General features: G+C 21.9%; 1 protein-coding gene across 1 annotated transcript in view; it reads right to left on the reverse strand.

Moving 5' to 3' along the window:
• LOC117174502 (GATOR complex protein MIOS) overlaps positions 1-13,718 on the reverse strand; it is a 40,607-nt gene that overhangs the window by 14,397 nt on the left and 12,492 nt on the right. Inside the window, exons 4-7 of the mRNA XM_033363674.1 lie at positions 9,369-9,550; positions 9,109-9,242; positions 954-1,067; positions 249-621 (exon numbers count right to left, since the gene is read on the reverse strand). Coding sequence (XP_033219565.1) covers positions 249-621; positions 954-1,067; positions 9,109-9,242; positions 9,369-9,550 — 803 coding nt within the window. The remainder of the gene's footprint in view (positions 1-248; positions 622-953; positions 1,068-9,108; positions 9,243-9,368; positions 9,551-13,718) is intronic.

A 13,718-nucleotide genomic window follows, 5' to 3' on the forward strand; every position in this document is an offset into this window, starting at 1 on the left:
TTCAAAAATGAATTATGATTTAATTGCAGTAAACTGAGATAATCGGAAAAATTTTCAACCGACAATAAAGTAGAAATAACTGTTCTAAATTCATGAAAATTATTAAAATAATGAAAACTTGAATTATACTCTGATCAGAAGTGAGTTCCCAAATTCCCTGACTACTCTAGAAAACTGGAAACTTGGCTTAAAAAATAAAGTTAATTTCCCAGTACGCAACATTTTAAATAAAATAAAAAATAACTTACAAGTACATTTTCGTAAGAGTCATTGTCGGCAGTCAAAAAAGCAAAGGTCGCTCTGAGATAAGGGTCAGAAATTTGCGATCTCGATGTGAGGCAAAGCTCCCGCCACATACTATTTCTGTCTTCGGAGAAGCCTGATAGAGCCATTGCCACGATATTCAGATTTACATTCGTTGGCAAAGACATTTTATTTGCGCCTCTTTTCAGAATTTCGATTGCTTGTCGTAAACAGAGATTGAAAACGGAAATTGCAGTCGCCCGTGGATAAGCCCCTTCTCTCTCAAGCCTTTCAATAAATAAATTACTGTAGGGAGCATTCGTCTCTTTTTCAAATCGCCAGCCGCATAATTGCAGAGCCTTATCACGATCCGTCGATCTTCAAACAAAATAGCATTTTAATTATTCAAATTTCAGAAATTTAAATTAGATTTAGATCCAAACTAAAAATTCTACTGAAGGTCCAATAATAAAACTGATATAAAATCCTGAAAAAATGAGGAAAGAAAAATGAGAAGGCATATATTCACATCCCCTTCCTTCTTTTTTATTTGTATTATTATCAAACTACAATAAGAGAACATTGAAAATAAATATAAAAAAGATAAAAATAATGTTATTCTTTATATATATTTTTTTCCTCTCTCATTTTTAGGAAATTATTTTTGCAATCAAACTTATTGGCGGATTCCATTTTTAAATTACACTTACTTGTACATTTTTGCGGTGAGATTTGACCCGATATCGGTCCAAAGTCGATTTATTAGTTCAGACTTTAAAACACCGTTGCTGGCATTTTGCTGACCGTCGAGGTTCAAGACCATTCTGTAAATTAGACAAATTTAATTATTAAAAGACGCGCACGGATGATTTTTAATTCCCGGTCATTTACTGATCCGGGTTTTTTTCCAGGTATCTCAAGAATTTTCTAGATATAATTTTTTTCATAGTACGAAACCAGTAAACTATTACGAATTTTTTTAAACAATCGACACGGAGAATTTATCAAATTTCGCGAATTCCTTATAAAAAATATTATATAAGAATAAAATAGTTAAATTTATAATTTAAAAACAAAACAGATTAATTTTAAACCAAAAAAATTGTTCTTTTTTTAACCAATAAAAATGAAATTTCTAACAAAAAAGGACACACTAGATTAATTTCAAATCAAGCAGATGTATTTTTTAATCAAAAAGATGAAGTTTTTGCCTCAAAAAATTAATTTTAAAACCAAAAACACGAATTTGGATGTAAAATTTAGAAGTAAATTTGTCTTTTGTAATTGAAAATTCATTTAATTCGTTAAAAAATGACTATTTTGTTTTGAAAAAAAAAAACAGATTTTAAGCAAATTAATTTAATTTTCGACTAGAATAGTAAAATTTTTAGTTAAAAAATTGATTTTCAATAAAGTAGTTACATTTTCAACCACAGTTGAATTCTCAATTAAAATTAAAACTCTTAAACAAAAAAAAAAATTTTTAACAAAAGAGTTTAACTTTCAACCAAGTAATTTTATTTTCAACCTAAAAAGTGAATTTTCAACTAAAATGATAAATATTTAAGTGGAATACTTGAATTTTTAACCGAAAGAAGAATTTTGAAAGAATAAGATTACCTTGCAAAGAAAAAAAAATTTCTACCAAAAAAATCGATCTTTTAACAAAATATGTGGATTTTCAAGAAAATGGTAGAATTTTAAATTAAAAAATAGAAATTTTCATCCAAATTGTTGAATTTTAAAGTAAAAAAGATCAATTTTCGACCAAAATGAACAGTCAAATTTTCATTTTTTTTTTGTATGAAAAGGAATTTTTTAGCGACAATTTAACTGTTGTGTTGACAATTTTTAAATTTATTTTCTTAAACTTAAAATTGAAATTTTCCTGGAAAAATATTTTTTTTCATTGATGACTCAGTTTTTTAAACATTGAGTTTCTTAACTTAAAACTTAAATATTTAAGTTTTGGTTGACAACTTTTCTTTTTTAGTAAAAATTAATTTTTTATTGAAAAATCAACTATTTCAATTCATGATTCATTATCGCAGTAAAAAACTCATTTTTTCTTTAAAATTTCACTGACTATTCCAGTTGAGGATTTATAATTTTTTTTAAAATTCATCAATTAAGATGAAAATTCATTTGTTTTACTAAAAATGTAACTATTCCATTTTCGTTAAAATTCATGCATTTTCTTTAAAAATTTTATTTTCGGTAAAAAATTAATCTTTTTGTTTGAAAACTAATCTTATCGGTTCAAAAATTCATCTTTTTGAATTTATTATAAAAAATATTATATAAAAATAAAATAAATAAATATATAATTTAAAAAAAAACAGATTAATTTTAAACCAAAAAATTGCTCTTTTTTTAACCAATAAAGATGAAATTTCTAAGAAAAAAGAACACACTAAATTAATTTCAAATCAAGCAGATGTATTTTTTAACCATAAAGATGAAGTTTTTGCCAGAAAAAATTAATTTTAAAACCAAAAACACGAATTTTTGAAAAAAGAGTTAATTTTTCAACAAAAAAGTTAATTTTCTACGAAACAAGATGAATTTTCTAATCCGAAAAGATGAATGCTCAACAGAACAGTTAAATTTTCTACCAAAAATATCACTTTTTCACAAAAGAATTGTATTTTTAATTAAAAAGTTCATTTTCAACCAAAAACGATAACTCTTCTACCAAAAAAGATGCAATTTTTATTCCAAAAAGATGAATATCAAATTCATCAGTTAAATTTTCAATCAAATTAATTATTTTAAACTAAAAATGTTCATTTTTAATCAAAACTTAAATAAATAAATTTTGAATTCAAAAAATTAACGTCCAATCACGGAGAAGAATTTTCAACTAAAATGATAAATCTTTAACTATAAAAATTGATTTTTGAACAAAAAGAGGAATTTTCAATCAAGAAGATTCATTTCCAGCGAAAAATATGAATTTTCAACTAAAAAATATCCTTTTTCAACCCAAAATTCAATAATTAAACTTTTATTCCAAAAATTAATGTTTAAGGAGATGAATTTTTACATAAAATTATGCAATATTCCCAAAAGAAATCAATTTTCCACAAAATAGTTAAATTTTCGGCAAAAAAATTCCTTTTTATCCAAATTTTTAATAAAATGTTAATAAACTTTCAACCAAATAATTTAATTTCCAGTCTAAAAGATAAATTTTCAACAAAAAATTATAAATATTGAACTGAAATACTTGTATTTCTAATCGAAAAAATGAATTTTCAAACAAGAAAATTAACTTGCAAAGAAAAAGATGATTTTCTACCCAAAAAAATCGATTTTTAGTCAAATATGTGGATTATCAACGAAATAGTTGAATTTTTAGTTTAAAAAGACCAATTTTCTTCGAAACTGTTAAATTTTGAACAAGAAAAGATCAATTTTCCACAAAACTGATGAATTTTCAATCATAAGGATGAATTTTTTACAAAAAAGGCGATCTTTTGACCATGTTCTGGTTTAATTTCTGAATAAAAAATATCAATTTTCAACCAAACAGTTGAAATTTCATTTAAAAAAAGATACATTTTCAACCAAAAATGAAATCTTAAATTTTCTATTAAAAATCTAAATCTTATCTGAAAAAAGAAGATTTTAAGCAAAATATTTTAATTTTCTACCGCAATAGTTAAATTTTTAGTTTAAAAAAAATGATTTTCAACAAAGTAATTTTATTACTTGGTTGAATAATTTAATAATTTTTTTCATAATACGAAACCAGTTAAATATTACGCTTTTTTAAAAACAATCGACACGGAGAATGTATAAAATTTCACGAGTTTATTATAAAAAATATTTTTTTTAGTGCCTTTTCAACAAAATGCATCAATTTTTAACAAAATAATTGGATTTTCAACTAAAAAAGATCAATTTTTACATAAAAATAAAATAGTTAAATTTTTAATTAAAACAAAAAATAATTTTTTAACCCAGGATAGTAAAAACAAAATTTTTATCAAAAAAGTTACATTTTCAACCAAAACAGATGAATTTTAAATCAAAAAATGGTATTTTTTAATCAATAAAGATTAAATTTCTAACAAAAGAGATGAATCAGGGTGGCAATTTTTCATTATTTTAATAATTTTGTTTAATTTAGAAAAGTCACATCTAATTTATCTTCAGTTGTTTTTAGATTAAAAGTAGTATTTCGAAGGGGAAATATTTTTGAGTTATAATATAATTTTTTTTTAAACATTTTTCTTTGGGAATTTAACTATTTTTTCCTTAAAACTTCAACTATTACGGTTAAAAGCTAAATTCTTCTGTTAAAAATTAATTTTTTTGTTGAAAGATTCATCATTTTAATTGAAAATTTATCTTTTTAAAAAAAATGTAATTAATTTCTTGAAAATCAATTTTTCAACTAAAAATTGAACTATTCCAGTAGAAAATTATTCTGTTTTTCTGAAAATCCGATTTTTTCGGTGAAGAATTAGATTTCTAACGAAAAACTAATTTATTTTATTTTTGTTTGAAATTTCAACTGTTTTGGATAAAAATTCAACTATTTGGTTGAAAATAGATATTTTTTTATTTGAAAATGAAACTATTTTTTTGAAAATACATATAATTTGTGGAAAATTCGTATTTCTTCGTAGAAAATTAATCATTTTGGTAGGTATACAATGAAACTATTTCCGTTAAAAGATTCAACATTTTAGTTGAAAATTTATCGTTTAGGTTGAAAGTTAATTTTTTCAACTAAAAATTAAAACGTTCAACATGGACTTTTTCTAGTCAAAATTTAACAATTTGGATGTAAATTTGTCTTTTGTAATTGAAAATTCATTTAATTCGTTAAAAAATGACTATTTTGTTTTGAAAAAAAAAACAGATTTTATGAAAATTAGTTTAATTTTCGACTGTAATAGTTAAATTTTTAGTTAAATTGATTTTCAATAAAGTAGTTACATTTTCAACCACAGTTGAATTCTCAATTAAAATTAAAACTCTTAAACAAAACAAAAATAATAATTTTTAACAAAAGAGTTTAACTTTCAAACAAGTAATTTTATTTTCAACCTAAAAGATGAAATTTCAACAAAAATGAAAAATATTTAACTGGAATACAGGAATTTTTAACCGAAAGAAGAATTATGAAACACTAAGATTCACTTGCAATGAAAAAAAAAATTTCTACCAAAAAAATCGATCTTTTAACAAAATATATAAATTTTCAAGAAAATGGTAGAATTTTAAATTAAAAAATAGAAATTTTCATCCAGATTGTTGAATTTTAAAATAAAAAAGATCAATTTTCGACCAAAATGAACAGTCAAATTTTCATTTTTTTTTGTATGAAAAGGAATTTTTTATCGACAATTTAACTGTTGTGTTGACAATTTTTTTATTTATTTTCTTCAACTGAAAATTGAAATTTTTTTGGAAAAATATTTTTTTTCATTGAAGACTCAGTTTTTTTACTATAAACTTAATTATTCAATTTTTTGTGAAAAATGTTGTTTCTTTTTTTAGTTGAAAATTTGTCTTTTTTGGTTAAACATTGAGTTTCTTAACTTAAAACTTAAATATTTAAGTTATGGTCGACAATTTATCTTTTTTAGTAAAATTTATATTTTTTGTTTCTTTAAAATTGGACTATTCCAGTTGAGGGTTCATAATTTTATTTAAAAATTCATCAATTAAGATGAAAATTCATTTTTTTTTACTAAAAATGTAACTATTCCATTTTCGTTAAAATTCATGCATTTTCTTTGAAAATTTTATTTTTCGGTAGAAAATTAATCTTTTTGTTTAAAAACTAATCTTATTGGTTCAAAAATTCATCTTTTTGATTAAAAATTTAAGTATTAAAGTTAAATATTAATAATTTTTTGCGTTTTGCGACAAATATGAATGTTATGAATTTATAAACCAAAAAGACAAATTTTCAACAAAATAATTGAATTTTGATCCTATAAAAACGAATTTAAAATCTCTAAATTAAAAAATCAATAAATTAAAAATTTTTCAAAATTATATAATTTTAAATAAAAGATAAATTTCCATAACCAAACATATGAATCTTCAACCAAAAAGATACATTTTTAACAAGTAGTTCAACTTTCAACGAAGTTGTTGAATTTTTTACTACACAAAGTGCAATTTAAAAAATATATGTAGTTAAATTTTCAACATGCAAAGATATCTGTCGCGAATGTCGCAAAATTTAAAAAAAAAATATTTCATTCAGTTTATTGACGATCCGACTTGCAATTGAAAATTTTACAAAAAATTATTAATAAGAAATTAATATTTGAAATACCACAGGGGGCTTTTTTCCCTGTTAGATTTTTGTATTTTGAAATACAAAATCATTTGAAGAGCTTAATTTTTTAATTTATTAACATTTTTTGAAGAAAATATAGTTTTTTTTTTATTTTGACTTCAAATTTATTAGATAGCTAGATAGCTGTGAAGGTCAGACTTATTTCTCTCTTTTTTAATATTAACAAGAAAGTCAGGTATTCATCAAAATACTTGAATCCTCAACTCAGTAAATTAATTTTGAACCAAACACTTGTATTTAAAAAAACTGAAAATGAAATACTTAAATTTTCAGTCAAACAAATTAATATTTCATTAAAAAATTAAAAAGAAAACGAATCTTGAATAAAATAATACACACTTCATAAATTGGAAATTCAATTATTTTCTTTTTAAATAGTTTAAACATCCTTGGAAAGCTTCAAAATTTTATTTCAAAATCTTGAGAAATCTAAAAGCTGTTTTAAATTTGTTTTAAATTTAAAATTATCTTGGAAATTTTTTCAGAACTTTTAAATATCTGTTAAAATTAATTAAGTTTTTTTCTACAATTTTCAGAAAATCTTGCAAATGTTAGAAAATTTCTATCCAAATTGGACGTACAAATAAAAATTGAACATTTATTATATGTAGGCGAAATTTGAGTAATTTTTAAAGATTTTCGCAGATTTTAAACAAAAAGATTAGTTTCTTTTCAAGAATTGTGAAAGGCTTCAAAAGAATAAAAACATTTTCTTAAGATTCCTAGGAAAATAAAAAATAATTGCTCATTTTGAAGAATTATTTTAAGAGAATATTTAAAAAGTTTTTCAAAAATTTAAACAAAATTTTCAAAAAAGATTCAAGAAGATTTTAAGAAAACTTTCTTAAATTTGCATGATTACTCAACTTTTTTCTACAAATGTTCATTTGTAAATTATACATTAAAAATTAAAAATTTCACTTGCAAATTAAGCATTTTTCAAATACAACAATTAAAATTATAACGTTCAAAGTTTAAAGGCTCTTCGAAATTTTAACGATTCCATGCTTTCTATGTGAAATAATTTAGTTAAAGATTCCTAATTTTTAAATATTTGGTTTCAATTTACTTATTTTAAATAAAAATTCAAAAATTGCTAAATATTCAATAATTAATTTTTTTTCTTAATTAAAAATTTCAAATTAAATGGGTTAAAACTGGAATATTTTGGACTGAAACAATATTTTTGATTTAATAAAATAATTAAATTAAGAATATATTATTATGAAGTTATTTTTAAGTTTCAAGTTTCTGTTCACTTTTTTATTACTTAAAGTACGGATAAATTAAAGAAATGTATTTATTTATTAAATAAAAATGTTATTTATCCAAAATTTTCAACATCAAAGGCTTTTATTTTTTATTTGTTCAAGTCTTTAAGAAAGAATTGAATAATTCTTTAAATTAAAAATTAAAATCACTGAAAATCACTTGGATTTTTAACAAAACGTTGAATTTTCAAGCCAAAAAGATGCTGTAAATTGCTTTTTGATTTTTTTTCAAAATTATAGAGCTTTGAATTTTCAATCTTTAAATTTAGTACTTAAAATGTTTTTTCAAATAAAAAAAATCATTTAGAATTTTGCGGGAATCTTAAACAAAAAATGTTAGTATCTTTGAACCTTTTAAAATCCTTAAAAAGCTTCAAAATCTTCAGAAATCTAAATTAAAGAAAAATTATTTAATCTTTTTAAATTTTAAACGATTTTTAGACTTATTTTGAAACTACTAAATATCTTTTAAAACACTTCAAATTTTTTCTAAAAATAATTGGAAGCCCTGCCATTTTGTTTTAAATTACTTAAAACCTTGCAGATTTCTTTTAAATTATTGAACAAAATATAACAATTTCACTTAAAAATTGAAGATCTTAAAAATAGAACATTCCAGACTTTCTATTTCAAATTGTTTAGTTGTGAATAATTGATTTATAATTGCTCATTTTAAATGCAGTCAACTATTGCTAAATATTAAAAATTGTTCTTTTCCTTGATTTCAAAATTTTAAATTGAATGTAATAAAAATGGAACATTTTAGACTAAAACAATATTTTTATATGATTTTAAATTTAATAAAAGCGTTTATTTATTTTTAAATTATTTGATAATTGAAAATAGTTTAAACACTTTTTTTAAGCCTTCAAAACTGCATTTTAAAATTCTTTAAATTGAAAAAGTACGCATACAAATTAAAACCTTAAATAAAGATTTTCTAAAATAAAAGATTTTAAAATTACGCATTATAAACTGAATGATTTCATAATAGCAAAAGTTAAAAATAGCACTCAACACGAAGAAATTGAAATCCAACTTATTTTTTTGGGTGATATTTCAAGTAATTGAATAGCTATTTAATATATTTTTTAATTTTATGATTATTATTTATATATTATTATGCTTCAAATTTAAACATATATTTTAATTTGTTAATTAGGCATTCAAAATAAGAAACTTGGAAATGGGAAATAAATAAATAAATTCCTAGATTATTATAAATTTAAAAATCGAGGGAAGTTTGATAAAAAAAAATTAAATTACCTAACTCCAGGATGTTTATTATCCGGACTTGGAATGGTTCCATCTTCCACCAAAGATCGACTCAAATAGAGCCACTGCCAAAGATTTTTTAAAGTCTCGTTTTCCGCCAATTCCCCATTTTGTGACAATTCAGGCTGAAAATAAATTAGTAAATAAAATCGCCTCAATGATAAAAAATTATATTAATGATAAAGTTCCTGATTTAAGAAAAGAAATCAAGTCTAATATAAGAATTCAAGAGAATTGGCAAGATTACTTACGATTAAACCATATTCACTCATTGCTCGAGTCTTTGTCAAAACAGAAATGTCATCTAAGGACTTATAAATATTATCACTGCTGCAAATATATTTAAATGCTTTTGTAGCGTGATTCCAAACGAGGTGTGAACGTGTGGACCAGTTCAGTGTGATCCTTTCACAAACCGTATAATCTGTTAAGCCTGAAATTTAATCAAAGAATGTTCAAAACTCTATTTTAAAAAAATCATTAAATAATGAGAATCGAGAAATTAAACAAGTTTTATACTTCTAAAAAAAATCCAGGACTACTTTTAAAAAAATCCAAACAATTGTATTCAATTTCTACCAATGCTACTGGTCACAAACTAATTTAGACGGTGTTAAGATCAATGGAAAAAGTATCACGCAGGGGAAACAACAGAGCCAAAAATTTCAAAATAAACGAAATTTTGAAACAAATATTAAATTTTTGCACTAAAAAATATCCATTTTTAACCAAAAATGAAACAGTTAAACTTTTAGATGAAAAAATTAATTTTCAACCAAAAATAACGGATTTTCAAACGAAGTGACTTATTTTCAATTAAAATGATGAATCCCCAAAAAGGAATAGTTGAATTTTAAGCCAAAAAAATAAGTTTTCAGATTTAATTTTGACTGAGAACGATAAATTGTCAACCAAAAATTAAATAATTGAATTTTAAGTTGAAAGGAGTAATGTTCAATCAAACAGATGAATTTTCAACTAAAACTATGCAATATCCAATTAGAATTAATTATATCTTCAGTTAAAAAAATTACTTTCCACAAAAAAAGTAACTTTCAACAAAACAGTTACAATTTTAAACAAAGTGATGAGTTTTCAACTAAAATTGTCAATTCTCAACTGAAATAGTTGAATTTTTAACCATAAAGATCAATTTTAAACGAAAATGATGAATTTTTTACAAGAATAATTGGCTTATTGACCAAAAAGATGAATTTTCAACCTAAAAGATTAATTTCTACATAAAATTATAGAATATTCAACTGGAATAATAGTTAGGTTTTCAGTTTAAAAAACGAAATAATTTTAAACCAAAGAATAAACAAATTTTCAACAAAAAAGTTAAATATTAGACAACAAAATTCGTCTCCGTCCAAAGAACAAAGAAGTTTTTAATCAAATAGCTCACATTTCAATCATAGAAATGAATTTTTAGTTAGAATGATGAATCTTCACCTAAAAAAAATTAATTTTTAATAAAAGAGATAAACTTTTAACCAAATTATTTGATTTCCAACCTAAAAGACGAATTTTTAAATGAAATAATAAATAATTCATTGGAATACTTGAATTTTTAATCAAATAGGAGAATTTTAAATAAGAAGATTAACTGATAAATAAAAAATTCCTTTCTACCAAAAAAAAATAGATTTTTAATCAAATAGGTGGATTTTCAACGAAATAGTTGAATTTTCAATTTAAAAAAACAAATTTTCATCCAAATGGTTGGATTTTGAACTAGAAAAGATCAATTTTCGAGCAAAATGGACATTTAAATTTTCAGTTTAAGGAATTAATTTTCAACGAAACTGATGAATTTTCAACTAAAATGATGAATCTTCGACTGGAATAGTTGAATTTTATAACAAAAAGATTAATTTTTAGTCATAAAGATTAATTTTCTCTAAAAACGGGCAATTTTTTTACAAGTTACGTAAATTTAAAAAAAAGTTTAATTTCTAAATAAAAAAAATGAATGTTCAACTAAATAGCTGGATTCTCATTTAACAAATTTTGTCAAAAAAAAAGAATAGTTAAATTTTCAGATAAAAAACTAATTCTCAACCGAATAAAAAATTGGATTTTCAGGACTAAAAATATGAATTTTCTACCAAAATGACAATTTTTCAAAAAAATACATGAATTTTAAACAAAACCAATTAATTTTCAACCAAAAAAGATCAATGTTTCACCCAAAAATGGAATAGCTACATTTTTAGTTAACAAATAATTTTCAATAAAAAAAAAAGGTTTTTAAGAAACGAGTTAAATTTTCAACCCAAATGAAATTTTTTTAATAGATGATGAATCTTCAACTGGAATAGTTGAATTTTAGATTTAAAAAAATAATTTTCTGCTAAAATCATGAATCTTTAATAAAAATAGTGTGATTTTTAACGAAAAAGGTGAATTTTCAAATAAAATTATGAATATGTAACTGAAATAATTGAAGTAGTTTAATTTTTAAATAAAATAATGAATTTTCTTGTAAAATAATTAATCTTTAACTGGACTAGTTTCATTTTTAACAAAAAAAAAGTTAATTAGAAAATATATATTAATTTTCTACCGAAAAAGACGTTTTTTTCAACAAAATATAAGAATTTTCAACAAAATAGTTGAATTTCCGTTCAAAATAATAATTTTCAAAAAAGAAAAAAATGATTTTTTAACAAGCGAGTTACATTTTTTGTTCTAAAGTGGTGATTCTTTGACTAATCTAGTTTCATTTTTAACCAAAAAAGGGAATTTTCAAACGAAAATAATAATTTTCTACCGAAAAAGACGATTTTTCGAAAAAATGTAGGAATTTTCAGCTAAATAAAAAAGTTATATTTGAAACCAAAAATATAATAGTTACATTTTTACTTAAAAAATTAATTTTAACAAAATGAAATTTTTTCAAAAACAAAATTGTTGTAACAGTTGATATTTCAACCAAAAAATATCTTAATTTTTTTATCAAAAACTGTTGAATTCAACCGAAAAATGAATTTTTAACTAAGAAAGATTATTCATTGAAGAAAGAAAAAAGATTTCAACCAAACTTTAGAATTGTTAAGCTGAAAGATGAATTTTCAATGATAAAGGACAAATTTTCAACCGAACACTTCAACTTTCAATTAAAACTATCAATTTCCAACTGCAAATAAAATAGGTTAACTTTCAGTTTAAAAAATATTTTTTCAGTAAAAAAAATGTAAACAAAAATAATTTTTAACCAAATAGTATCGTTAAATTTTCAATTTAGTTTCAACTAAATACAAGTTATTTTTTGAACCAAAAATATAATATTCACATTTTTAGTTAAAAAAATAATTTAAAATATATATTTTTTTTAACAAAATAGTTACATTTTCAAACAAAGTGATGATTTTTCAACTAACATAATCAATCTTTAACCAAATAAATAATAATTATAACACTTCAACTTTCAATTAAAACTATCAATTTCCAACTACAAATAAAATAGGTTAACGTTCAGATTACAAAATAATTTTTAGTGAACAGAAAAAAAAATTTCAAACCAAAATTCCAACAAAATTAATTTTTAAACAAATAGTCGAATTTCCAAACAATAAGAATTTTCAAACAAAAAATTAATTTTTAACCAAATAGTTTATATTTCTATCAAGTTTTCGAATTTTTAAACAAAAAGTATTTTTTATAAAACAGTTGCATTTTCAACCCAAAAAGACGAATTTTCAACGAAAAGGAATGACTTTTTAATGTAATTTTTTCATTTCCAACTAGAAAAGACCAATTATCAACAATAAATAGTTCCGACAAATAAAATAGTTCGTGATGAATTTTCAACTAAAATGATGAATCTTAAAAAAAATTAATTTTCAACAAAAAAAATCAATATTCCACCCAAAAGTTGATTTTTTAACCACGACGATTAATTTTATAAAAAATGGAATATGTATCGTTAAATTTTCAAGCAAAGAGTTGAATCTTTAACCTGCAAAATTAATTTTTAACAAATTACTGCAACTTTCAACCAAGCAGTTTTATGCTCAACAAAACGTACGAATTTTCAACTAAATACAAAAGTTATATTAAAAAAAAAATAACAGTTACATCTTTAGTTAAAAAATTAATTTAAAATATGTATATATATTTTTTTAAATAGTTACATTTTCAACCAAAGTGATGATTTTTCAACTAAAATTATTAATCTTTCAACAAAGTCGACGAATTCACAGCGAAAATTGTAAAAGTTGATATTTCAACCAAAAAATATCTTAATTTTTTATCAAAAACTGTTGAATTCAACCGAAAAACTAATTTATAACTAAAAAAGATTTTTCTAAGATGAATTTTCAATAAAAAAGGACAAATTTTCAACCGAACACTTCAACGTTCAATTAAAATTATCAATTTTCAACTACAAATAAAACAAGTTAACTTTCAGATTACAAAATAATTTTTCAGTGAACAGAAAAAAAAAAATTTGAAATAAAAATTCCAACAAAATTAATTTTTGAACAAATAGCCGAATTTCCAAACAATAAGAATTTTCAAACCAAAAGTTGATTTTTTTAACCAAGACGATTAATTTTCTAAAAAAATGGAATATGTTGATATTTCAACGAAAA

The sequence above is a fragment of the Belonocnema kinseyi genome, chromosome 6, assembly GCF_010883055.1.
Source record: "Belonocnema kinseyi isolate 2016_QV_RU_SX_M_011 chromosome 6, B_treatae_v1, whole genome shotgun sequence".
In the NCBI taxonomy this organism is placed as follows: domain Eukaryota; kingdom Metazoa; phylum Arthropoda; class Insecta; order Hymenoptera; family Cynipidae; genus Belonocnema; species Belonocnema kinseyi.